General features: G+C 56.8%; 8 protein-coding genes across 8 annotated transcripts; 4 read left to right on the top strand and 4 right to left on the bottom strand.

Annotated features, from left to right (window-relative positions):
- Positions 1-331: 331 nt before the first annotated feature.
- Positions 332-1,577, top strand: B0H18DRAFT_1125737 (uncharacterized protein; the record flags this gene model as incomplete). Its single annotated transcript, XM_048035052.1, has 5 exons — positions 332-521; positions 574-809; positions 896-1,009; positions 1,060-1,418; positions 1,487-1,577. The coding sequence occupies 5 exons, from the start codon at positions 332-334 to the stop codon at positions 1,575-1,577; spliced, it is 990 nt and encodes a 329-aa protein (XP_047886449.1).
- Positions 1,578-3,193: 1,616 nt separating this feature from the next.
- Positions 3,194-5,129, bottom strand: B0H18DRAFT_1087886 (uncharacterized protein; the record flags this gene model as incomplete). Its single annotated transcript, XM_048032211.1, has 5 exons — positions 3,194-3,357; positions 3,392-3,938; positions 3,981-4,143; positions 4,193-4,374; positions 4,428-5,129. 5 exons carry the CDS (start codon positions 5,127-5,129, stop codon positions 3,194-3,196), a joined length of 1,758 nt encoding a protein of 585 aa, XP_047886448.1.
- Positions 5,130-5,212: 83 nt separating this feature from the next.
- Positions 5,213-7,344, top strand: B0H18DRAFT_959964 (uncharacterized protein; the record flags this gene model as incomplete). Its single annotated transcript, XM_048042883.1, has 7 exons — positions 5,213-5,374; positions 5,424-5,848; positions 5,905-6,041; positions 6,109-6,291; positions 6,343-6,641; positions 6,695-7,006; positions 7,159-7,344. 7 exons carry the CDS (start codon positions 5,213-5,215, stop codon positions 7,342-7,344), a joined length of 1,704 nt encoding a protein of 567 aa, XP_047886447.1.
- A 1,392-nt stretch (positions 7,345-8,736) lies between these two features.
- Positions 8,737-9,370, bottom strand: B0H18DRAFT_1125734 (uncharacterized protein; the record flags this gene model as incomplete). The annotated part of the gene is made up of 3 exons (XM_048035051.1): positions 8,737-8,842; positions 8,900-9,116; positions 9,172-9,370. 3 exons carry the CDS (start codon positions 9,368-9,370, stop codon positions 8,737-8,739), a joined length of 522 nt encoding a protein of 173 aa, XP_047886446.1.
- A 2,281-nt stretch (positions 9,371-11,651) lies between these two features.
- On the top strand, positions 11,652-12,726 carry B0H18DRAFT_959962 (uncharacterized protein; the record flags this gene model as incomplete). Its single annotated transcript, XM_048042882.1, has 4 exons — positions 11,652-11,786; positions 11,841-12,084; positions 12,126-12,316; positions 12,370-12,726. 4 exons carry the CDS (start codon positions 11,652-11,654, stop codon positions 12,724-12,726), a joined length of 927 nt encoding a protein of 308 aa, XP_047886445.1.
- A 428-nt stretch (positions 12,727-13,154) lies between these two features.
- On the bottom strand, positions 13,155-18,632 carry B0H18DRAFT_1125731 (uncharacterized protein; the record flags this gene model as incomplete). The annotated part of the gene is made up of 15 exons (XM_048035050.1): positions 13,155-13,372; positions 13,747-14,251; positions 14,303-14,326; positions 14,385-14,494; positions 15,276-15,360; positions 15,412-15,702; positions 15,756-16,226; positions 16,295-16,356; positions 16,406-16,579; positions 16,628-17,168; positions 17,219-17,454; positions 17,509-17,950; positions 18,028-18,339; positions 18,392-18,415; positions 18,471-18,632. 15 exons carry the CDS (start codon positions 18,630-18,632, stop codon positions 13,155-13,157), a joined length of 3,657 nt encoding a protein of 1,218 aa, XP_047886444.1.
- A 220-nt stretch (positions 18,633-18,852) lies between these two features.
- Positions 18,853-21,569, top strand: B0H18DRAFT_959960 (uncharacterized protein; the record flags this gene model as incomplete). Its single annotated transcript, XM_048042881.1, has 10 exons — positions 18,853-18,892; positions 18,948-19,048; positions 19,107-19,134; positions 19,198-19,259; positions 19,310-20,369; positions 20,555-20,653; positions 20,715-20,771; positions 20,825-21,046; positions 21,217-21,327; positions 21,379-21,569. 10 exons carry the CDS (start codon positions 18,853-18,855, stop codon positions 21,567-21,569), a joined length of 1,971 nt encoding a protein of 656 aa, XP_047886443.1.
- Positions 21,570-24,368: 2,799 nt separating this feature from the next.
- B0H18DRAFT_1087885 (uncharacterized protein) lies at positions 24,369-25,095 on the bottom strand (the record flags this gene model as incomplete). The annotated part of the gene is made up of 4 exons (XM_048032210.1): positions 24,369-24,658; positions 24,686-24,895; positions 24,948-25,011; positions 25,033-25,095. The coding sequence occupies 4 exons, from the start codon at positions 25,093-25,095 to the stop codon at positions 24,369-24,371; spliced, it is 627 nt and encodes a 208-aa protein (XP_047886442.1).

Genomic DNA, 25,095 nt, shown 5'->3' with positions numbered 1-25,095 from the left:
TGTTCCTTTCCTTAGTGTTGGCTGGTTCGTCAGTTTAGCCATCCCAAACACCACCAGTGTGCATCCTCAGCATTTCGGATGGAGCCCGGTTGTGCCCGAATGCTGACGTTCCAATTACTATTGAATCGTGATAAGGTACCGCCGGAAAGTGCGGCCCGGGCTCCCATCATGCCCTGATCACAAGGAGACCTGCCCGATCTCCCGGGCATATAACACCATTAATAGACACTTACCAGCCACAGCTTTTGCGTGTGACTGTTGTACAAACTATACAGACCCTGTGAAAATCCCATCAAACCTTCCCACATGATCAACACAATCTCCTCCCGCCATGTCCGCCGACAGTCTCGACATTCGCGCGGCCAATTATATGATTGCACTGTATGAGTATAGACTAGCTTACTTGGCTGGCACCGCTGGGCAGAATCTGTTGCCCGCGCCGGACGCCGACTTTAGTGTGGAAATGATCGGCCAGGCACACCAAATGGTCGAAATTATTAAGGAAGCCTTTCTTCGTCGAAGTGAGTATGGTGTATGTGTTGGCGACACACCTAAGCTCACTGCAAAGCCAAGTTTTTGTGAATTGGAATGCAGAGGATTATGCGGAGGCTATCCCGGCGGAAATCTCTGACCGGACAATGCCGCGCCTTCATCGCGCCATGAAGGAATTCCCGCCCCTCGAACTCGGCGACGGTATTTTTACACAGCCCGCCACCGTCGTCGATGCACTGGGGCATGTTCTGCTTTGGTACCTGCCTGGTATCATAACGGCCGAGCAGCAGGCGAGCGTTATACCTTCCCTGCTTATGGTGATGCTAATAAACACACCGTGCAGCTTAAGATATGGGAAAATATGTTTCTACTCAATCCGATGCTCGCAAAGTCTCGTGGGCAGGCTTCGACAACATGGCGGAATCACCCGGACAACTTCGCGGCAACCGGACAATGGCAAAGCCTGGATCCCGGGTGCATATCTTTCTCCCCGGGTTGGTACCAGCAAGGTCACCAGGTATGCAGCAGTGCGCACCAGCAGTGCCGGACTGATGTTGTCTCCCCCAGGGCACTACATATCCGCCACAGGTGTCCTCAACTTTATCGGAGGAACAATCTCCCGGCCGGGATTGGTTCCGGGCAATGACAGAGCAGCACGCCCTCATTGCGGGCATGCTCCGGATAATTCATCCGGAGTTGCATGCTATGGGCTATGCGGCGCTCGCCTCAACTCGGATTTGTCCCGACATTGCGGACGTGCTCCCCTTGTGGGGTACTCCATTCAATGCCATGTCCGTTATCACCAACCGCCGATCGCCCCTCCACCTTGACCGAATGTCGGCAAAGGATTGGTACGATCTCCTCATCACGATTGGTGGGGACAACGACACGGTATTAGAGCTCCCGACCCTCGGCCTCACCTTACAGTACGCCGGCGGGTGCGCGGCTTGTTCTCCGGGGCCCTAATCCCTCACTCCGTATCACATTCCAATAGGGAGAGGCTTTGCGTTGTATACTACCTTAGACCCCAAGTACACAAATGGGCGAAGGTGAAGAAGACCAGTTGGCTGACAGTCGACTTTTAGCTAGGTATTAGATATGTTCGTTTGTAGCATGACCGAATACATGATGAACCTGTGTGCCTCGTCCGCGTTATTGAACCATGACAGTGTAGGAAGAGGACACGTCCGCGATCGGGCGTCCGACCTCGGGCGTCCGACTCGGGCGTCCGACATCGGGCGTCCGACTCGGGCGTCCGACATCGGGCGTCCGCGGTCGGGCGTCCGCGGTCGGGCGTCCGCGGTCGGACGCCCGAAGTGTTGGGAAATTCGGACAGCGGTAAATATACAAGGAGGCCGTTTGTATTACCGTCCAAGGTACATGATACCATATGCAGTCTCAGCATCATTCTGGAGCATTTTGAACATATGTCGCCGCTGACGGCACACCTCCGCATACCCAGGATACCTTCCGCTCTTCCGGTGGGCGGCATGGTCTGCCCACCGTTTCATCTCGTACTCAAAGTATCTCCGGACAGAATCCAGCTCTCGGCGGAGGATATTGTCCTCTTCTTCGGCTCGCTCGAACTGTGACCGTGCTCGGAACCAATGCACACGGTGTACTGTAAAAAATCATGACTCTGTAGATGTACTGTGACCGGCAACCTGCTTACATTCCGTCATTGTCTCATTTGCGTTCATATCGCCTTGAACATCCGTCGTCCATATCCAGGGTAGCCGGGTATGTCGCTGCCCCCTCTGGTTCGGTTCTACAATTGCTGTGCTGACCTTCAAATCGTCAGGCACCAATTTTTGGTACTTTCGAAGTGTTGACGTTGTTGCTCCGAGCACTGTCATCGCATGCCGCACCTTCCTGTACATACGGGCCTGGTGTTCCACTCCTTTCTGAACGGCATGCACATCCGCCCACGCCCGTGTCTTCCGCGACTGAGACTTGGCATCGCGCACCTTCGCTCGCATTACAAACGACTTTTGGCTGAGCAATATCCGCAATTGGTGCAAGATGTCGTTCGCTTGCCCGATTCGTAGCTCCAGTTCCGCTTTTGCATATGGCTGCACGTCCGTAGTCTTGATCGTGTCGACAGAGTAGGACGATGGAAGTGACAACGGCCGCCACTCCGCTGCCCTCCCATCTCGCTTTCTTGATTTCGGAGTAGAAGCCGGGACATTGCCTGTTACGTTGGGCCGGCGGCTGCTTGGCCGTTGTTCTGCATGTCTTCCCAGTCGGATAGGTCACCGTTGTCATCGATAACCTCGGTATGCTGCCGACCGTCGTCCCATTCGTTCGTACCCACAATCTCCTCCCCCTTCCTTAGGAAGCGCTCGATCCGGAGTTCGAGCCGTTTTCTCTGTTTTGCGATGTTCAAACGCTGCTCTGCCGTTGTCTTTGTCCCATAGGCCCTTACTACCCGCTGCAGCGCATTCTGTCGGAGTGTGAGCGTTGAATGTCGGCGGCGGGATTGTAATTACGCACTGTGCATCCTCAATCTCATTCCCTCAACCATCCACTCCGCTGCTCCGACGATGGTGTTGTTATCACCTTCTTTTTCGGTCAGACCGATTTGTATTTCCGCCCTTGACGGAGCTACTCTACATGTCAGCGATCAGTGGTGTAATATCCGCCACCCGCCACCCACCATGCTGGCCCTGAACCTCAAATGTGTCCATCACTGATACATCCTTCACACGCTTTTTGTGGGCTTCCGCGACCGCTGACATCCATGAGCCAGGATGTCGGCTTCGATCCCGGCTTCCTGGTCCTCCAGCGCCTCTCGGAAGCTCTCAAGGAGTACCCGGTTTGCGGCAATGCGCTTCTTCAATGCTGGGACTGGAAGGGGGTGAGAACCTGCAACACCGGACAGTTGATTTGCTTCCCGCACCTAATGAGACCATTTTCCGCCAATTCCAGTCGTTCATATGACGGTCAAGAGTTTCTTGCCGATGCGACGTCGCCATCGTCCGAGCACTTCCGAACACCTTACCCAATGGAGACCACATCGTTTCGACGATCTCCCCATCCACTTGTCCGGCGCCGCGCATGAACGTCGGGGCGTACTCGAGGAGGCACTTCGACTGGTGGCCATGTACATGGAACAAGCCGATGCCGAGGTAAAGGGTAAGGCCCCGCGGCATCCGGAGCCGCGGACCGTCCTTGAAGCGTTTTGGAAGGTGCACCCCATACTGACACATCACGTCGTACAGCACGATGGCGTTCCGAATGCCGTCCGATCGGTAACTCATAGCTTCCGACAGCGTGTAATCCATGTTCTTCTGCCGCTCACCGGCCTGGAAGTTGACAACCACATGTGGAAAGAAACATCCGTGCCGTGAGCAAGCCGTGGCCCCAATTCCCGTAGACTGTAATTTGTGGCGGTGAGCATTGGCCCGAGCGATAGCTTGGTGGTCATTGCATGTCGGTTTCTTGTACTGAATCAGCACAACCCTCAACACAACTTTCACCACACGCACCATTTTTATATCAGTGGATGACTTCAAATGAGGTGCTAATTCTTCATCCATCACCATGAACGCCTTCCCGGGCATAAGCGGAACATCGTTTCCCGGCTTCCGCATCTTCATATGCTCGGCGGAGAAGTTACCGTCCATGACATAGCCTCGAGCGTAAATGTACCTGTCCGTACGTTCAATTGCTGCTCCCGGCTTACGGCCCGGTCACTCACACATTCGGGTCACTGTCCCAGTCATCTGGAATGTTCACTCCGGGCTGTGGGCAGGCAGCACAAAATAGTGCAAGGTCGCCCGTGCCCGGTTCGCCCCGCCATGTCGGCCCGAATCCGAACTGCATCATAGCCCGGAGAAGCGTCCATTGTCTTGTTGTACGAATGAATTCCGCATAGCGATCCTGCAGTGTGCTAATGAACAAGGCGAACCGTCCGCAAGGGTGACATGACTTACCGGCACACGATGCGGGAATGCCGGATTGGTCTTCCGGCGAAGTCGGCGATAATAGTTCATCGCGGACGTCTTGCATTCGAGATTGTCGAGGAGGAAGTCATCCAGAACGTCGAAGGTAAAACACGTTTTGACATTCAGCTGGCTTGCCGGGTAAAGCCCGGCCTGGAGGAGCTGACCGCGAATTGACTCCGCCTGAGGGCAACGGCAGCATTCGACGCGGAGGAAGTGCACGGCGGACGTATCGACAATTGTCATATGCATTTCCGGAGCCCGCTCAACCCCGGCCGCATCACGCAGGGGATCACCGAGGGTTTCCTCATCCTCTTCACCACTGTCGGATTCATTGCAAGAATCGTCATCCGACCAGTCACTCTCATTGTCGGGCTCGTCAACACACGGACATGGAGCGCCTTCGTGACCGAGGTGAATGCGAAGGCCTAGGGTTCGAAGCCAGGAAGGGGCCCAGAAACCCGCATTGGTCCATTGCTCCAGGCGATGGAAAGGCAGGCGGGCGTGCTCCCACAGGCAGCATGAATCGCAGAGCACCGGCCGGCCGAAGCAAGAGAGGCACTTCCACTCTGCGGACCCAGCCGAGCATTTGTCGCATGTCGCTTCGCCGGTATCGTCGGGTGTCGGTGGGGCATGGGCAGTGTACATGTGCTGCAGATACTCATCCCGGTACTCAAGCCAAGCTGTCATCATGTCCGGTTGGGTCTACCCAATTGTTAGCCGCCTTGCCGATATGCGGATGTGCATTAATCCCACCTTAGCTCTCTCCACCCACCATGCCGGCCACATCGTATACTCCTGGTGAACTCCTCATCCTGCGTAGCTTCCTCCCGGAGTGGAAGGCAGGTGACTCAAATGACCGTAAAGATGTCCGCTCGCGTGCCGTCGAGAAGTTGGAGGCCCACCGGGGAAAGCCGTTGAAGAAGGAGGGAAAAAAGGTACGTAGGTTGTCGTGCAGTGCGGATACATTGTATAATGATTAATCAGGCTGTTCGGGCTTGGTTTTACAATGCCGCACCTGTTAAGAACAAGAAACGGAAAGACCGTCCTGCTGTGTTCGGCCGGCGGCTCAACTGGCACCGTGTGGTAGCTTGGCACATGCCCGCGGAGTTGGATGAGAAGATGGCTGTGACTGGGGTCACCCACGGAGACAAGGACTTTCTCGCGACTTATCAAAAGGAGCTGCGCAATCTGGCCAACAGTCTGCCCCGGGCGAAACAGCGGGAGTACAAGCAGGAGGCCGTCCGATGGAACTCGGAAGGTCAACCTCATGAATTGCAGGACCGGAACATCGTTCGGAAGAGCAAAGCGGTCATGTTAGACTTCGCAAATTACGTCTGGAGGAACTTCGGCATGCGTGTGTTCGTCCACGCCGTTTACAAATCCCTGGAAGGGAAACCGTGTTTAATCGAGTGAGTACCACCGTTGTAATTGACTCCATATATTCTCATCCTTCCGTTATCACCAGCTTTGATTGCAACGACCTTGTCGACCCCAACGCCCAGCGTGCAGCGGGTCGGGTGAAATTCAAGGACATGTACCCCGACTACAAACGTGCGGACGGGTTCCGAGATCTATTCAAGGACTATGGGCACAAATTGTTCGGTACGTGAATGGCCTCCACCATGTCCTGGCTAGTCCGGGTAGCTCATGCACAATTTCCTCATTGCAGCGGGCGAGGACTTATCGGAGGAGAGTGATGCGGATGTCAGGGCGAGTAAGCGGGGTGTGCCGAAGATTGACTGGGAGATGTACGATGACAACACCCCCTGTATGCCCCACCACGGCGCCGAGTGCTTCAAAAATCTACGGAACAAGAAGGCTTTTATTTCTGACTTCGTCCGGCTTCATTACGGTATGCATCCAATCTGTGTGATATCATTGGGTGCTGACAGTGATGCAACAGTGGCCTATACAAATATGCCGAAGTTGAAAGTCCCCTGGGTCGCTCTCCAGGCGACTCCGGAGAAGCTTCTCGAGGCCGGGTCGCTTCCTGACGGTGTCACCCTCCAAGAACCGTCGCATCTGAAACAGGCGGAGGTTGACTCTCTTATCGCACACTGGCGTACAAGGGCTAATTCCTCACGGCTTGCCTTTGTGATGCGTTTCATTGCCTACCGAAACCATCAAAGCGAAATCGTGTCTCTGGAGCATGAGGAGCCGAGGACTGCTTCCCGCCGCGCTGCCCGGAGCGCACGCCGCGCCGTCAGTCGTCCCCCCGTCCGAAGGGTCGTCGGTCGAATGGACGTCCCTCAAAGCGTGCTAGCGTGACTCCGGCGAAAGACAGTGATGCTTCCGACGGTGATGATGAGCGGGACAATCAACCCGGACACCAGTCGGATGAGGCACACAGTGAAGAGGATATCGCCAACCAGCATGATTCATCTGACAAGGAATCGTCCTCTTCTTCGTCGACGTGCCAATCATCGAGCTCGTCAACTGGAAGCGATCCCGCTACCCCGCCCCCCCCTCCTCACGAGCAAGAAAGGTCGGCCGCCCTGTCTTCGCCGGGAGCCGCGCCATCGCCCCTGGCGAACCTGCAATCGGAGCTTGACATCGACATGTTGACGGTAAAGCAAAGTCCGCATTCTGACATCCTGCCCGCATCAGACACGGGCATCCCATCCGCTGTGTCGTCGCCAATCCTGCAACCAGTCTTCGTCCCGGTGGATCGGAAAGGCAAGGGACGAGCTGATCGCCCTTTTCCGTCCGATCTTTTTAGTCCGGCGCCATCTCATCGTCCGGCGACACGGCCGAATGTGAAGCGACGAACGGCGCCTGTCAAGTTGACATCGGGTCTCGTTATCGAGCGCATGAGCAGTCCACTCCATCAGGGCAGCCCCGGGCCGCGGTCGGATTCGCCTTGTCCGCCACCGCGGGTGGTGCCCCGACAGCGTCGGGCGGATAGGAACGGTGCCGGACCATCCCAACCGTTCAATACAGCCTCATTGCCCGGTGAGCGCAATAGTGCTGCACGCTTACCGTCCGTGCCTTTGGAAAAGACCGCTCGCTCGGGCAAGCCGTTGCCCCACAATGCAATGCGCCGTACGGGTCGCCAGGGCTCCTCAGGACCTTCCGTACAACTGATGTACCGATGGCGGTCGCATCGCACTCAGTGCCCCGGGCGGACGGCGGTGATCAAGCGGCCATAAATCGCCTGTCGTCGCCATCGTCAGCGGACCCGATGACGATTGTGAGATTGAGATCGGGGCTCCTGCCAAAATGAGGGACGACATGTTCGATCGGCTAAGGTTTCTGCGGGAACTGTCAAGAAGCAATACTATTGTGCGCTGTTGGAAGTCATTGCACCGTTGGTAAGCTTCCGCATTGTGAGTGTGTACTCTCCATGCTGAGCAATGATATCCTGACAGTCACACGCCGGATCTTGGCATACGACCAAGACTTGGGAATGGGGTATGTGGTCCTACCGGAAGTCTCATTGCCCGCCCGCTGTCCACACGAACGCAACCGAGATCAGAGCATTCAAGTCCTGGCTCACCCGGATAACGACGAGCATGAAGGACACTTCCATCAGTGTTGATGAGGCACTGACCGTCGCTCTGACGATTGGAATGCTGCTGCACGATCTGGAAATGGCGTTATCGAGTAATCGCGATAAGTATAATTTGCCGGAACACGTACTTCAGACACTCCACGACCATGTTTTCGTCAAGGAGCGCCTCCTTTATGCCTGCAAGGCATTGGCCCGAGAATGGCGGGAGGTTCCTCAGCGGACGAAGCGACTTATGAATCCTCCGGGCACCGGATCCGATGCCTCCGCAATCGGCGCGAGGATAAGGAAGCGTGGGCGGAAAGGGGTGCATGGGTCTCCTAAGGAGGAGCAGCGGGTTACCAAAAGACTTCGCCGTGGTTAGATTTCCCTGTACATATGACACAACATGGGTGGTGTATACATGTGTAGGAGAGGCTGGACGTCAATGGAGTTCACTCCTCCATAATTATTGAATGTATACTGAGTGACTTGTATGACTATTGAGTATGTGATTGTGGTCGTCAGACCTCGTTCATCCGACCTCATTCGTCCGACCTCGTTCGTCCGGCGTCCGATGTCGGGCGTCCGATGTCGGGCGTCCGCGGTCGGGCGTCCGAGCTGCATCTCTGACATGAGACTGCGCTTACTGTCCGTTACCCCGGGATAGTGTTTATTCCATTGGAACGACCATTCAATATAATTTCTCTTATCAGACTCGCACTCGGCGAGCCCACTGTGTACTCATTTGCCGGGCATACAGTATCATACAACGCATATAGGGTACAACAACATGCAAGTAAATAAGTGCTACTCAGCCGTGCCGCGACACATTACCGGCAGGGCCGGGGCCCGAACATTCTGGGGGGCGCTGTTGACCGGCACTTCGTGTGCCGCGCGCGGACGGTCATAGCACCTGTTACATTATAAATCAGTCGTCGGGAGCGAACGGCACAAGCGAGTCGGTACTCACATCGCGAGCGGAAGGACGAGGTATTGTTCCGACATGCTGAAGTACTGAAGGTCCTTCAGAGCAAACACATCGTGCCCAGCAGCCTCGTTGGCAGCCTGCACAAATGTGTCCCGAAGCTCCTCCTGAGCTTTGTCTTCGAGGATGCGACGGAAGTGTCTCTTCTGATCCTCCCATGCCGTAATAATCACGGCGGTTTCGCCGTGCTTGCCGAGGAGCCCTATATTATCAGGGGGGTGTCAATAACACATCCGAAAACTGGGGAGGGTACGCACAGCTAACTGGTGCAACGCGGTGAGTCGCTGGGAGCGAGCGCACCCACTCGATTAAGTAGACGATGTCGTGCGAGACATCGTCATACACGCCGGGCTCCTCATCCGCCGGGGTATCCTCGAGGTGCTGTTCACCCCACCTCTTCGCCCAGAAATCGTGGACACTGCTCTCGGGCAGTATGTAGCCCCCAATCATGCCCATCCTGGGGATGGATAAGTCAGTCAATGCGAACGCTTGCCAGAGTGTCATGGAACTCACTTGGTTCTGTGTGGCTGCTGCTTGTGAGATTGCCGTTAACAGATAAGATGCTGTCGCGATCTATATTATGATGGCCCTGACACTGTGCCTGACACAATCACGTGACTAATACCCACGCTGCTTCCTTCTGCCGTGTTCCGATATCTATGGGCCTGCGCCAGTAGGCGTTCGGGAGCCGATGTCAGACTGAGTTCGGGCGTGTGAGCGTTGCTTTCAAAGACAATGTCATGCATACCGGATTCTTCCCCGTGTTCCGCTAACCCGTGGCCTCAGGCGAAGGCCGTTGGTAGCGCATGACAAGCTGAGTTCGGCCGTGTGAGGATGCTCCGCAAGAGAGCGGACGAAAGGCGGGAACAGCTACGGAGCTTCCGATGGGGAGGATACGTCTCTATTGCGAATCCAGCGATAAGGGAATCTCTGTGCGGAACTTGGGTGTGGAGTCCCCGCACGATGAGATAGCAAACAGCGGCAATGAGTCATTGTGCTCCATCAGCATGTCTCTTGACCATTGCTGAGGCCGCATCACCGTGCCCGACGGCCAAATGCCGCCTTCTGCATGACTCAGGCGAACATCCGAAATGTGCTCTCCATCCGTGCAGCGCTTCCGAGAGACCCTATTGGCCGAGAATCATTGCATTCGTGCAGCCATGTTCAGAGCACGATACATCCATATATAAGAAGGTGGGCATTGTCTTAAGCAGCAGCCGACGTGCAACACTCGTGCAGCATCGACAAACATGAACGCGGTAAGCAGTGATGCCTGGACGCATGCGGGCAGCAACCCTAACACCCTGTAGGTATCATTTGACGGACATGTCGATCTCGACAATCGCCTCAGGCAAATCTTCAACCACTGGCGGACGTGTCCTACGTCTAGCCAATACTCCACCTACGGAGCATGGAACAAGTACCTCTCCGTGCGCTTTCGGCACGACATGGTCAAGCCCCAAGAACCGCTTCGCCCGCCCGTTCCGGGGCAGGACGTTCTTGATGTTCTTCACCGCCGCCGGGGCAACGCGGAGCTGGCTGCTGCTGCGAAGTGCTCAGCCACGGTGCTCCCGTGAGCACCGACTACACGGGTACGTGGTCGGTGTTTCACTTTCAGGGCATCCGCTCACCTGCTGCAGGAGGAGTCGTTTTCAAGCGGCAGAAGAGCGGCACCAAGATGCCCGACTTTGTCGTCGCGTCGTACTATGGTCTTGAGATCGGCACGAACGAGCTGAAGGCCGAGCTTCCGCGCCTTGTCGTGGAAATAGGCTCGCTCGACGAGGGCAAGACGACACCGACATCGACCCATCGCAAGGCTATCATGACGCAGCTCAAGGCGTACCTCATGCGGATCGCGCTCGACATTCCGATAACAACCGCCGACTTCCCTTACGGTGTCGCCATCGTTGGGACGGAGGCGGCATGGATCCGTCCGTACCGAAGCGGCGGCGGCGGCATTGGTTGGGCGTTCGTCGGTGGTGTGAAAGGTGGTAAGGGACATTGGGGGAGCATTTACGACCACAAGTTCCGGGCCCAGATCGATCAGCTGGTGCAGCGTAGCGAGGCAGACGCCGTCGCTCATGCGCGTCTCTCCCGGGAGATGATTGAAACTCCCGAGGCCTTCTTGTTGGCTCCGGAGGGTGAACGTGACAAGGCCGATGGCAGCGACGACAATCCCGAGGACGATGAAGGCGACGGCGAGGGCGCTGAGGGCAGCGATGGTGGCGACGAGGGGGTGGAGGGGCAGCAGCAGCACGACGAGGATGAAGAGGACGAGGACGAGGAGGGCGACGAGGAGTCGAGGTCGAGGAGGACGTCGAGGTCGAGTCCGAGGATGAGGATTGACACTCGTATTGCCGCCGACGATTATTCCACCTATGCATCTGTTATGTCGTACGGATATTGGTGATTGGACGGATCGAAATATGGGCATGAGATAGGCAATACAGAGAAGAGAAAGCGAGGTAACGAATGTATCCATACAGCCCAAGCCGAGGACCCGATGTCGGACGCCCGATGTCGGACGCCCGATGTCGGACGCCCGATGTCGGACACCCGATGTCGGACGACGCATGATCTCGGACCGCGTGGTCGCGCATGCCCTGCTATGCACGTGCTTGTGGCGAGTGTGAGAAATATGGCCACAATGGCTTGATCCCATGTCCATTACGTACCCTCCTATCTCCTCTCATCTCATCACTCAATCGCAATTCTCACCACCTCCGAAGTCCTTTCCATGGCCGTCCCCACCGCGCAAGACTACGACAATGTGTGCGACAACCAGGCCCTTCCAATGGCGAAGGCAGCATTTGTCAGCTGGCAAGACAACCTAAGCACAGCCGAAGCCAATGCGCAGCTTGTGAAATCGATGGTAGAACCTCGGTGCAATGGCATGGAGTGAAGCGCTGATACGTTTCTTGTTCAGTGCATGGCTGCGCTCACGACGGGGCTCAAGCGTCTTTCCGACGAGAACACCCAGACGGCGCTAGGTATTACGGATGCCATGGCCCGCTTTTGGGATATCGTGGGTGGCGCGGAGGAATCGGGGGAAGCGACACTTTCACGTTTGAGTGACATAGTCATCCCAAAAGCGAGCCGAGAGCCGGAGCCCCTCATTCAGGTCCCGCCGGGTGTTGCATGGATGTCCGCGAAGCATGAGGTCGACGATGGTATGTGTAGCTAGCATGAGAATGGTCTCGGCTAATGCCAGAATCACTAGGCACCGGGCTTCTCCCCCCGGGTGAGGTCTCAACGTCCGCGTTTCGCACACAAGTACACGACACGCTTGCCGCCGAGAACAGCCGGGTGGAGGCAGTGGATGAGATGGTAGAGGCGCAGATAGCGGAATGTGAGGCGGATCAAGCCGCCATGAATCGTGTGGAGATGCTCCACAGCCAGGAGGTGAGTATGTTTTGTACTCCCATTGATACAGCCGTTGACTTGTCCGTCGGCAGCATGTCGGACACTCCTTGTACCGACTGAACCTACGACTCCTCCCCTCCCTCGTCATTCCAGTTCCGCAAAGTCCCCCAGGGTTTGGCCAGCCGAGGCAGGACGGCACCATGCAGAAGGTGCTCGATCAAGCGGAGGAGATTGAGTTCCTCCATGAGTGCATCGCCGCGCTGAAAGCGCACAACGACTACATGGACGAATACATCTCGGCCGAAATTCGGTTCTGGGAGTCAGCCTTGGCGGCGAATGAGCGGGACGTCCATGACTGGTTCGCGAGGGGTGCCGAGCACCCTGTCATGGAAGATACGGTATACTTTACTCAAAACTACACTGAGTTCGTTAGCCTCGATGACATGTGAGATGGGATACGCTTGTGGTGTAGAATGTGTACAACCGTTGTGGCACTCTGTGCTTATTTACAAAGCACTGCAAATATACCTCGTGCTCCATGTTGCCAACCCACGGCACTGGTGCAAGCAACACAGCAAAGTGTTCTGCAGCCTGCAAACACTTATGTACTCAGCTGTGTGACAACCGGACATATGGGTGTCCCTGTATGGCGGCCGACATCGGAAGCCCGCTGTCGGACGCCCGCTGTCGGACGCCCGCTGTCGGACGCCCGCTGTCGGACGCTCGGACACCCTGTATAACTCGCTCGTCAAGTGATGCGGATCAAGGCTCGAAGAGGGGTGTCATGGTAGGCTGATAGTTGCGCTTTGGCTTCAGGCGATCCTCCATTGAAATGAGTTGGCTGCCATACATGTACATACAACCACGAAAATGCAATTTAATCACTGTTGTGTGACATTTTGGTCGAGTCAGTTGCCTTGGTATCTGCAAGGAGGCGCTGCCGCAAAGCCGCAAAGTCCTCGCGAAGCTGGTCGTGCATCACATGAAGCTTCGCGTTCTCCTGCCGAAGTTCATACAGTTCGCATGAGACATCAGCTGCAGTCTCGAACAGCTCGATGCCCTGGTCACTTGCATGACCAGCCCGAGGACCATACCCTGTAATCCCATCCATGTCAGCCACCATTACAATGCAATAGGTGAGATGACCCACTCGGTGGCGGCGCCCCGATATATGCTGGCACCACTTTCCGCCGTTCATCAGCATGGCAGCGAGATTTTGATGTCTCTGTTTGAGCCCGTCCGCTTCCTTTGCCCTGCATCCCCGAGCCGCACGCCTTCCGCCAAGTTAACCCCCCTGCCCACCATCGTTGTCGCCGGAATGTGTCGTCTCAGCCCGACGTGTACCCTTGGCCTCTAGCCGTTGTGATCACCCGCTCCTCCAATTCATCTACCTCCTCGCTGGTATCCGTGCGGTGGGCCTGTATTGCATCAGTTGCCATCATCCGCCGACCCATCGCCAACTCACTCACGGCACTGTCCACCTCGTCGTCCGATGCCTTGAGGCACTCCCAATGGGGCGTAGCCGACGCATCCTCCATGTTTGGTGGTGTGGGCCGAGGACTCGGGCGACACCAGGCTCGGCGGGTCCATTTTCGTCCATAGCAACACGACCGAAGTCAGGGAGCTCGAAGGAAACTGCATCCCGGGTCGCAGACGGTGTTGTTGAGTGCAGTGGTCCGCCACAGTGCGAGAAGCATTTTGGGGCATCCTGGGGATAGCACTGAGCTGTGATGAACCAGGGGCCGTGGCCGCATCGGCTATGGGAAACAAGTGGGACATGCCCGGCGGCGCGCTCGCAGAATACCAGCTGTTCTTGAAGACCCTTGGGTCATCAGCTTTGATTCGGGCCATCCGTGTCTTGCAGTCGTCCGACGCATTGCTGGCTAGCTCTTCCATGGCGGAAATGGCGATGGGGGGCACATACACCAGCCAATTCTTTTCCGTGGCAGACCGTAACATATCCGCGATGTTGAACTGAGTGTGCATAAGTTTATCAAACCAGTGTGAGTCTAAATGACAAAATACCGTCAGAGATTGGACGGCCTTCCACTGCAAGTTGACAACACATTATCAGTGCAGGTCAGGATCAAAATGTGCATTGCCTCACCATCTTCCGAATAAGATCGGCATCCTGATACCGCGGATCCTTGGACTGCTTCACCTTGTTTGCTATCTGGGTGCCATATATATAGATGACGCCATTCGCTTCCATGGCCTCTTGAAACCGATACAGTGGGTTGTTAACTTCAGCAGCACCAGTAGGGTTTGATGAAGAAGTGGATGTCGAAGTCATGATTCTTAGGTGTCAGGCAACTACACAGTCGATCCGAAATGTGTTGTCAGTGAGAAGAAAGGAGTTCAGCAGAAAGAGCCGCACGTCGTCGGTGGCAACACAACCACACTCACGTGGTCAGATATGGCTCAACCGCACCGTAATTGCCCGGCTGATCCGACTGAACCAATGTGACTTCCACACCAATGTTACGTCACACAACCCGCCGCCAGTCGGGTGTCCGCGGTCGGGCGTCCGCGGTCGGGCGTCCGCGGTCGGGCGTCCGCGTCGGGCGTCCGACGTCGGGCGTCCGACGTCGGACTTCGGAAGTCGGGCGGCGGAGCTGCATCAGCCCTGATGAGTATCCCGGGGGCTTAAGCACTGAGATGTCACAATATTATCAGACATAGCCAACACGGACCATGCGAACGTCGATCATTTCCTTGCCAATCATATCGTACTTTACATTCGCAACGTTACAATTTCTCGGCGCCCGACCCCGCCGGTTACACAACTTCCTCGCCTTCGTGTCCACTGCCCGACTGCACAGTCTCCTCGTTCAATGTCGTCCACCCGGGGAGCCTTGGCGAATCGCTGACATGCGGCCGGTCCCCGACTGTTTCCTCACCAGGACCCAACTGCGACGGTCTCTCCTGGCAGCTGCCCTTGTCCGCCGACGTCGACTGGGCCAAGCTGTTGACCGGGGGGGTTGTATCGCTGCCTCACCCTTTGACTCGGATGGGTGGTCGAAGTGGGCGGGATCTGACTCGGGAGGGTGGTCGATGTGGGCGGGATCCGCGGATGTAGCAGTCTGCAAAGTGCTGTCAATGTCTATTGCCCAATACAAGTGCGAAGGACTCACCGGGACTGTGGCGTCCTTGAGTGTTGCCGCATCCGATGCCTCGGCAGAAATGGCACATGCGCCAGGGGCCTTCACATCGTGTGAGTGTGAGGTGTCGTCGGATGCATCGGGTGTTGCGGGGATCGATTCTTGGGTGGATTCGGGCACGGTTCTTTGAGAGTCATTGACGTTCCGCTCAGTGTATGCACCCGCCCCGCCTTCCTCTTCCCTATCGCTATTGGGCGTGTCGCCCGAGATCTCGCCGAGGGCAACAGGAAGTGGGGGAGGTGCCTCGGACGGTTGGGCGGCGGGCTGATGCTCATGCGATTTGGTCCGAGTGCATGGTGCATGTCGTCGGATCCAACACCCGGTGCTTGTTGAGCCTGACCGGGCAGCTGACTCTGCCCACACTCGTCGTCAGCCATGCCCGGTGACTTGGCGGATGCGCCGGACACATCGGGGCTCTCGGGGACAGGTCGTGGGGAAGTCGCCGTCTCAGAATGAGGCGTCACACTTCCCGAGTGACTCCCGCCGGAGCCCTCTGACATCTTCGGTAACTCCGCCGACCCCACATCGAAACCTTCGGCCTGGGCCGTCTCGGGTTGCCCAGAAATCACGCCGGTGCTGGGAACTACCGGGTCATCATCCATGTTGACATCATCGTCGAACAACGGTGGATAGTTCTCGGATCGCTCTCCCGCCTTGATCTCATTCCCCGCACCGATGTCGACACCCTCGGCCTGGGCTTTGTCGGCTTGCCCGGACAGCGTGATGGCTGCGGGAGCCACCCGGTCCTGATCCATATCGACATCGTTGTCGATCATGGGTGGGTGCATCTGAGGCACGCCTGCCGAAGGCTCAGGGTCCATAGTCGACTCGGCGAGCAGGGGATCCGGACGGCTACCGGAACCAGACGCGGCAGAGGGCCTCCAGCGCCATCGGGCACATTGTCGTGGTTGAAACGCCCTGCAACTGACCGGTCAGTAAGTCGCGACTTGTGCCCGGTCACACGTACCTTCGACACCGAGGTGCGCACACAGATCCTGGAAGTCCCGCCGAAGCTGGTCATACTTATCGCGGAGCTCTACATTCTCCCGTCGCAAGGTGTGGAGCTCCCGCGAGATAGCACTCGACGATTCGAGGCTCACAAACCGCTCGCCTTCCTGCACGGAAGGGAGAGAGGCCAAACCTGGGCATTATCAGCACATCTCACAACGAACAAACACGAAGGACTCACGGGACGGGGGTAAACCGATGTAGGCCGGGACTGCCCTTGGTCGCTGGACTTGAGGTCCTCTGCCTGAAGGGCCGGCGACGTCGCTGGGGGTCGTCCCACGGGGCGTCTCGACTACTTGTAGTTCTACCGTAGCATCCCTCCGCTTGCTCTGCGAGCGTCCGCGCGTCCGCTTCGCTGGCTCGGACACGATGCGGGGCCGCTTTGACGGGCGGCGGGTTATGCGCGTGCTTCGTCGGGAGGACGTACTTGCGACGGAGGCGGTGTCGGAGTCCGCCCCGCCATCAGGGTCTGTGTCGGGGGGCACAGTGGCCACTGACGCCACTGACGCAGATCGGGCTCGCTTCCGAGGGTTAGCCTTCGCCGCCGACGGAGTGCGCGATCGGGAGCGGGACCTCCCGGACTCGGGGTCAACTGGGACCTCCGCGTCGAAGGGGACACAGGGCCTATGCTTGCGGAAGCACTCGTCGCATGTCGTGACGTCTCTTCTGGGGTCACTCGATATCCAGCAGTGCATTGAATGGCACCGCTGGCACTTCGTGTCCTGCAATGGCGTTCAGATCCGCGGACGGATGAACAAGCTACATTACTTACCATGAGGCGAATCCAATTCTCACGCCGCTTGTTGTGTGAGCCCGCCCAATTAAACTCTCCCAAGTTCAACCGCGCGCGCTCAGCTTTGCAGATCTTGACGAGAGTCCGGTAATCATCGACTTCGATGGCCTCTTCGATCCGGTTCTCGAGGTCCATGCCGGGAGTTACATCCGGCTCGGATTCGGAGGGGATCTCCGACACCGCCTTCTTGAGGATTGGGCGGACCGGAACACTCTCTGCCGAAGAGGTTGAGGTAGGTATACATTAGACATCAGGGATCCACGACTCACTGTGCGGTACCCGGTCGTCTTGATCGTCGGCGACGACGCTCTCAGCTCGCTGTTTTCCTTTCCCTTTGCTGGCCGCCGCCGTCGTCTTCTTCGGCACAGCCTGTTCCGGCTCGTCGTCCTGTTCCTCTTCGGGTATCCTGACCGCCCGCTCCTTTCCCTTCGCGTTGCTGGCGGCCGTCGTCCTCTTCTTCGGCACCCCTGGTTCCGGCTGGTCGTCCTCTTCCACCTCGGGGACACTGACCGCCCGCTTCTTCGGCTTCGGTTTGCTGCTCGGGGCCTTCTTAGCCTTCGGCACAACCTGCTGAGGCTCCCGGTCGTCGTCCGCATCGGAGTCGATGGTGATCGCACGCTCCTTGCCCTTCCCTTTCATGGACGCACTCGTCTTCGTGTTCTTCGGCCCAACGGCACCGTGGGTGGTGAGTTTCGAAGGGTTTGCCGAAGTCTTGGTGGCTTCGTGCGGTGACGGGGCAGGGGGACGGTGGGCCGTGGGCTGATTTCCGGTTCGCCCAACTCGTCGACCTCCATCTCGTCGGCTTGGTGCTGCGGGAGAGCGAACGCAACAGCCGTGTGCGGGCGGGGAGCGGTGGGAATCGGTCGCAGCGCGCCCGCGACAGGCGACGGCTCCCTACCAGGGGTAGCAGGCTCTTGAGACCCCGTAAACCACTCATTGCTCGCGATCCTCGGGTCGTTCGGTTTGATTCGGGCGAACCTTCGATACAGATCCAAGTCCGCTGGAGCTGCCAATTCCTCCATGCTGGATATCACCAACGACGGCATGTCCACGTCCCACCCGTTCGCGTCGGCGATGCCCGCGGCCTCGCCCGCGTCGGTCTGGCAGACATGTGAGAATGCGTGGACACGGTCCATCATACAAGAAACTCACCACCCATTTGTGGAGCTTCCTCCACTGTTCCAGGAGCCGAAGGTGAGCATTTTCACTGGGGCGGAACACAGACACTCACTAATCTCCTAATTTCCTTTTCTTCGCCCGGTGCCGTACTCCGCCATTTTTGCACTACTCCCGCGATCTTTCCCTCATAGAACGCCATTTGGTCCTTGTATTGCTTTTCCGTCACGAGCTTCGGGCCGTCTTCGGGCGGAACAGGGTTGCTTGCTGAGGCCATGACGCACGCGAAGCCGAGGTAGCGGATAGAGCAGCGGAGCGAGACACGGAGGAGGGGATGATGTAGAGCAAGTTCAAGAGAGACGCGTAAGCGCCGTGTGCCAGCAGCCGACGGTGGGAACGCAGCCACAAACACGTGGTGTGTGGCTGAGCCGCGCCGCGGACCATCCGATCGATCTCACTGATGAGATCTGAACCAAGGTCTATCAAATACTACCACCATGTCGACCTCGGTGATCGCGAGAATGAAGCGTAAAGACGGTATGTACCTGTGTTGCACGGGCGAGCTGGCAGCGAATAACGGTTCTATGCCCAGGTTCGGTTGGTTCCCCGTCACCAGACGATGAGATGTCGGGCGGTCGGAAGGAGTGTGGGAGCTCGACGCAGGAGATCGATGACTTCCAAGCCTTGGACTTGGTGAGTTTGTGTGGACTAGGCCAATGACATGATCTGCTCACTGGGCTTGTTCTCTCAGGATGACAGTGATGGGGATGAAACGTTAGGTATGTCGGATGGCAATTGGTAGAGGTCGTGGCATGAATAGTGACTGATATTGTGTACCTTAGTGCCGTATGTCATACCCGCTAGGGCGAAGACGATTGAGCACGGGCCTAACTTGGATGCAATGGTAAGCAGGTCTTACCGGACATAGTGCCGGGTAGCTGATGCACAGTACAGGACACCACACCGGATGGTGGGCCAGGAGTACGCGGGGCCGATACTGGTACCGGGCCACAGGCCATGGTGATCTCCACGGAGGACGGCGGTTCGCCGGTGACTCCCCCTCGCCAGTTTGTGATGCCCCAGCCGCCCGCGAATCGCCGGGCTCAGAAAATTCGAAGCCAGGTCCGGGAGGCTTCGCCGATCCCCATTTCCAGTGACCTCGAACCGGATGGCCGGTACGACACACCCGCAACGCATGCAGTGAGTGCCTCGTCTCTTGGTGCCACCGGCTTCAAGTTCGGCGTGCTGGAGATGTCGGATGCGGACTCCGATGAAGACGGCTTGGAGACGGCCGTCTTTATCATGCCGAAACGATCACGGAGCACTACCACATCGGCACCCGTACGCATGGCGGAACATGGGGTGGTATCGGCTGGTAGGTCAAATGTCGGTAGTGTGGGGGGAAATCCGCCCGGCCCCAAACCTCCTGTCCCGATCGAGATTTCAAGCGGTGACGAGACTGAATCTGAGGCGGGAGACGGTGCGGTCCTCGTCCCGGCTCGACGGGCGTCGCTGGGGACATCCATGCGGGGTTCAAACTCAAATACGCAGCGCCCCAATCTCCCTATCCCGATCGAGATTTCAAGTGGCGACGATACTGGTTCCGAGCCGGACGACGGTCCTCTCAATGCCCCGGCTGGGCGGGCAGTGATGGCTTGGTCGGCCCTCCGTTCGTTGGAGGTTCCAGAGTCCCCTCCTTACCGGGGTGCAACACCGATTGACGTTTCAAGCACGGAGGACACTGATTCCGACATGGAACCGCGGACGCGTCTCACTTCGCCTTCAGCGGCCCCCAGAACGCCGCCGCCCTCAACAAATGCTGCGGATGGTATTGCGACGAAGACATGTTCTCCACCACCACTCAGGAGTCCCGTAAGCTTGGAAAAGTCTCTGGTTGAAGAGCGACGCGGTCTACCGGCAACCGCACATAGGCAGAATTGGCGAGGACTGCCCGATATCGCAAAGTCATGGCACAGACTGCCTGACATTGCAAAGCCGCTCGACGGGAAGAAAGGTAAGTAGGCATGGTCACTTTCTCACACAGCCGAGGTCAACCGCCCGACAGCGAGCGACCGCGCTGTCGGACGCCCGCTGTCGGACGCCCGCTGTCGGACGCCCGATGTCGGGCGCCCAGCTGATGGCACCCCTCGCTTGGTGACCACTTTATGTTGATAAATCTGACACTAATACATTCTATAGCTGAAGGCTTTCTCGTCGGGTTTAACAGGAAAAAGCGAAGTCCTGTCTTGGGAGGGGAACCTGGACCGTCGCGCCCGAAGTCGGACGACCAGCCGCATGGTAGTGCCTGGTTTTCGTGGTGTGTCTATGTTTATAATGCTGACATTGATATGTTTCATAGGACAAGGTGTCGTTCTCGGGCCGTCGGGCTCTGTTGGGAGTTTGGTGGACAGTCAACGTAAGTTGCTTGATAATCCTTAGAAACACAAGGAATCTGACATGCCTCCGCAGTTGATGCTGACTCGGACATGGAGACATCTAGGGGGACATCTGCGGCCATGCAAATGACCCCACCCGCCGCAACCAATGACGATGGCCCGGCGCTGACGACGAGCCGTGCTCGGTCAGACTCCGGGACTCCAGTCAACATGCCAGAGGCCCTGGTTGACGAGCGGATGGGTTCACCGGCGCAAAGTGAAGGTCAGGACTGGAGGCCCATCCCGCAGACGAAAGGTAAGGTCACCATCATATTCTCATTCATCCGAGCTCGGACGCCCGACTTCGGATGCGCGGCTTCGGAATCCGGATGTCGGACGCCCGAACGCGGACATCCAACCGCATGGTAGTGCCCTCGGGAGGCGGCATGACTATGTTCATCAAGCTGACAACTATCTGTTGTGTAGGAAAAGGATTGCTTTTCCGCTTGAACGACGACTCTAACGGCCGAAAGCTGTTCACACCAGGGGTTCCTGGACCGTGGCACTCCGTTGTGGGGTCCCGAGAGGAAAGTCAATGTAAGTTGTTCCACATTTCTTCATTCAATGGAATTGAACATCACTCCGCAGTTGAGGGCAACCACACGCAGGGCCCCCACTACGACGGGCCGGTACCACGAATGGTGCAACACGACATTCAGCAAGGCACTATCCTCCGTGCGCGATTGGAGGCTTTACATGAGCTGCAGAGGGCAAACAGGCGGAGTGGCGCGATTCTCGCCAAAATGGCGAAGTACTATGGGCCCGCGGACGAGCAGTAGTATATGTGTAGTGTAAATTTGGCTTCCGGGTTATGCTCCAATGTATTTGAAATATGTCACCATGGTCAAATTCCAAAAAGGAGGGCGGGTAACAACATCGGAGCCGTAGCGTCCCAGAGAGCCTGTGCAATCATGAGTGTCATGTCGGCTGGTCCGCCAGTTGGCATTGCATGACTGACCGACACTTCCCATGTCCAACGATGGACACTAGGTTTACCGGCGGATAATTATGCGCCGGCACGGACAGGATGGGGGTGAAAGCGGAAGGCCGAGCAGGGTATGACTAGTCGATGCGGAGTCGGCCGACAAGCTACCAACGTCCGGTCTCATGCCGGCCGACTGGTGAATGATGTTGCAGTCTCATATCGGCCGACCGGCTGAATAAGGCAAGTCTCATGCCAGCCGACGGGGTGGTACCGAGTGACACATTCAACGGCCGACTGGTACTTGATGTGTGATTTGAATGACGGCCGTGCGGGTGCCAATGGGGTCGGCCGACACTGCACCAGTGGGTTGTCTGACCGTCGGCCGACCCGCCAACCCAGCAACTGACTGGACCATGGAAGCCGCGCTGGCGAGCTACAATAGTCGGCCGGCTGAACATGTATAATCAGATCGGATGCCGGCCGACTCGATAGCATTAACTCCATCGGATGCCGGCCGACCCGACAATGTTGCCAGAGTCTGAAACGTCGGCCGCCACGGACAGAATGGCTCTGTCATTCTCTTCCGGTGGCGCCGGCCGCCTCGTCGCTGACACGCCCGTCGAAGCCGTCGGCCCACCGGGAACCGACCGCTGGAGTCGAACGGTCGGCCGACGTCGGGTGGCCGGGCAACAATGGACAGTTTAGCTAGATGGGCTCCACATTATTCGTCCTCTAACTTGACGTCTGCGCGGTCAAGCTATTCACGACGGCGCTGTACTATGTTCGTCTCTACTGTTGATTTATCAGCAGTCCTTGGTCGCGAAAGAAAAAATGACTCACCGCCGGGCCTCCTTTTTGCGAACCTGACTCCAGAGGGCAACACATGCACCCGCTCCTCCCCATGTACAGACATTCACCTTCGGGCTGATCGAGCATCGAGGAACACACGTTTCAACACCCAGAGCCCAGGTTCTCGATGTCGTAGAGTTGATACCAGAGTGAGTATTAGTGAGCTGGGTGACACGGGGACTCGTCCTCTAGCCTGGATGACATTCGCGTCTCCTGTCCCGGACTGCCTCATTATCCACGTCGGGATTGACAGGTTCGTTCTGGAAGGGAGGGCGTCTGAGAGCTTCCCCTATTGACGTTTGTGAATTCGCGCCGCCGTCTTCTGCGAGAGTGTGTGACTGGGACGAATGAGCAGCGGCTCTCGTCGTAGTGTTGGTATCCCACCAAGCGGCGCCGCTGATGTCAGTAACGCGATCACGTGGTAGATAACTGGAGCGTCACGGTGGTTTTCGTTGTCAACTTCGTATGTACCCACTGGCAGCCCACTTCCCCCTGCCCACTGCCCACTGCTCTCCAGGTCTTCTCTGTGTCTCCCTCATTGCGACGCTTTCTTGAGTCATCCGTGCAGGGGAAACCAGGCTGTCACAAGGTACTAAATGCCTTGTCATAGTGATTGTTTCCTTGAGCGCTCAGGACTCGGACGCCGCACACAGATCCTCATTGCCAGTGAGCACTGATTGAAAGCCAGGTATGTTCCTCTGGATGGCTTGCTACATGTCACGTAGCTGAAAGGCTCCATAAGGGTCACTTGACAGCCACGGCCCACAAAGAGACCCTTGACCCGTGTGTATGAGGGCGTGAACTTGAAGAGGGTCAATGACAAGTCGGTGAATGTGAGAGGTGCACAAGGAGGATCAATGTCCGGTCTCGTAGGTCGGGACATCTTACGCTTCACGATGACCACTGGGTAGAGGGCTACAGCGCTGAAGAGTCAAGCCGGAGTCAAGCTTCAAGTGAGCCTCGTCCGTCCGTCGCTCGCGACTTGCTGCGCTGACTGCAGCGAGGCAGGGCGTAGTAATTTGATTCCGCAGCATTGCTCGGTAAGTGTTGGAGTCAGTTGCCTGTCGTTTTGTTCACTCAAGAATCCTCGTGTGCGTTTGTTATACAGTACTTGCAAGTACAGTGTACCGCCTCCGGCGCTTACCATTCTAACTTACCGGAGGTCATGCGTACGCGTTCTCTACATTGCACTGTGGCCCGAGCAGCCGACCCACCTCATATCATCGATTCTAGGATCTTACAGTCAACCTGCTGACTGACGTCCTCAAGACCTAGGTCGCGCCAGCTCCTGCCGCGCTGATGTACAAGTGCATTCTACCTTCCATGTTCTTCATTCGACCTGCCGGGCATGACTAATGATGTCTGAAGACTTTCGTCTGCGCCTCATGGTAAGTAGTCAATGCACAAGGGCTTGGAATTAATCGTAGCAGATGCTTGCTGTCAATCAACCTATGCGTCTTTTACGCCGACCTTTTGACTGGCTTTGTTTCCTTCAGCTCGACGTCAACTACCGTAGCCGATTGCGCGAACGTGCTCAAGGGCCTTTAACTGTGCCGACATTGACGGTGATTATTTGTGAGCACCTGTAGTAATCAGCGACGTCTAACTATGCCATTGAAGATCGGCTGAGAAGCATAAGCAAAGGACTCGTACAACATTATGGAGCGTCCGACGCAGACGACCAGGCTACTATGATTACAGGGTAGGCCTATCTTTTTTGTCTACTTGTGGAGACGTGGTCGAACGCAACAACAACCACATACATCGTTGTAGCAGATACTACGCCATACGTGTCAGACCGTGTTCAGGTAGTATCACGTCCGGCCTTTGTTACATTAATAAATTGTCCGGTGCTAGCATCCCAGTGCTCATTCCTGAACTCCTCCCAGTCGAACCAATTCTGCTGTGCCACGCTGTAGATATGCTCCCAATCTCGACACGTGTGCGTGACTCCAAGCCTGTCTGTCTGGAAGTCGCGTAGCCTGAAGTCCCCCGGCTCGAGCGTCACGTCGGCGGAACACAGAATCCATTTGCGCAGATAGTTGAGACAGTGGTGTAAATGCTGTGGTTCCCTATCGCCGAGGTTTGCGTAGCCTGTCTCCATTGCCGTTCACATCAAACGTAGGCAGTGTAGCTCGTGGAACATGGCTACGATGAACACTCGGTTCTCTGGCCCAAGGTGGGCATCATTGTTCCCCTCCATTCCTGTCCATAACCACTCCAGTCGTGCTTCGGGCCCTGTTACTGCGTAGTGCAAACTCTCCTCGGGGATGAGCCTGACAAGCCTATACTCGATAGGTAGCTCCGACGGAACATCAGACCCTATGAACGCTGCGCAAAGTAGTCAGTGAAGAATGTCATCTATTCTGTGCCCACCACATACTGTAACTAGGTCGAATACTGGGCGTTCGAAATGCCTGGGGATGCGGCACCGAGGCGCGGATGCTCTTGGCTCAATGTAGAAGCACTGAGTTTTGCCACAGTGAAAGAGCGACAAGTATGGTGAGAAGGACGATGCGAATGCTAGGCAT

The sequence above is a fragment of the Fomitopsis serialis genome (genome assembly GCF_022376445.1).
Source record: "Fomitopsis serialis strain Sig1Antser10 chromosome Unknown B0H18scaffold_166, whole genome shotgun sequence".
In the NCBI taxonomy this organism is placed as follows: Eukaryota; Fungi; Basidiomycota; class Agaricomycetes; order Polyporales; family Fomitopsidaceae; genus Fomitopsis; species Fomitopsis serialis.
This window is presented reverse-complemented; position numbering and strand designations above follow the sequence as displayed.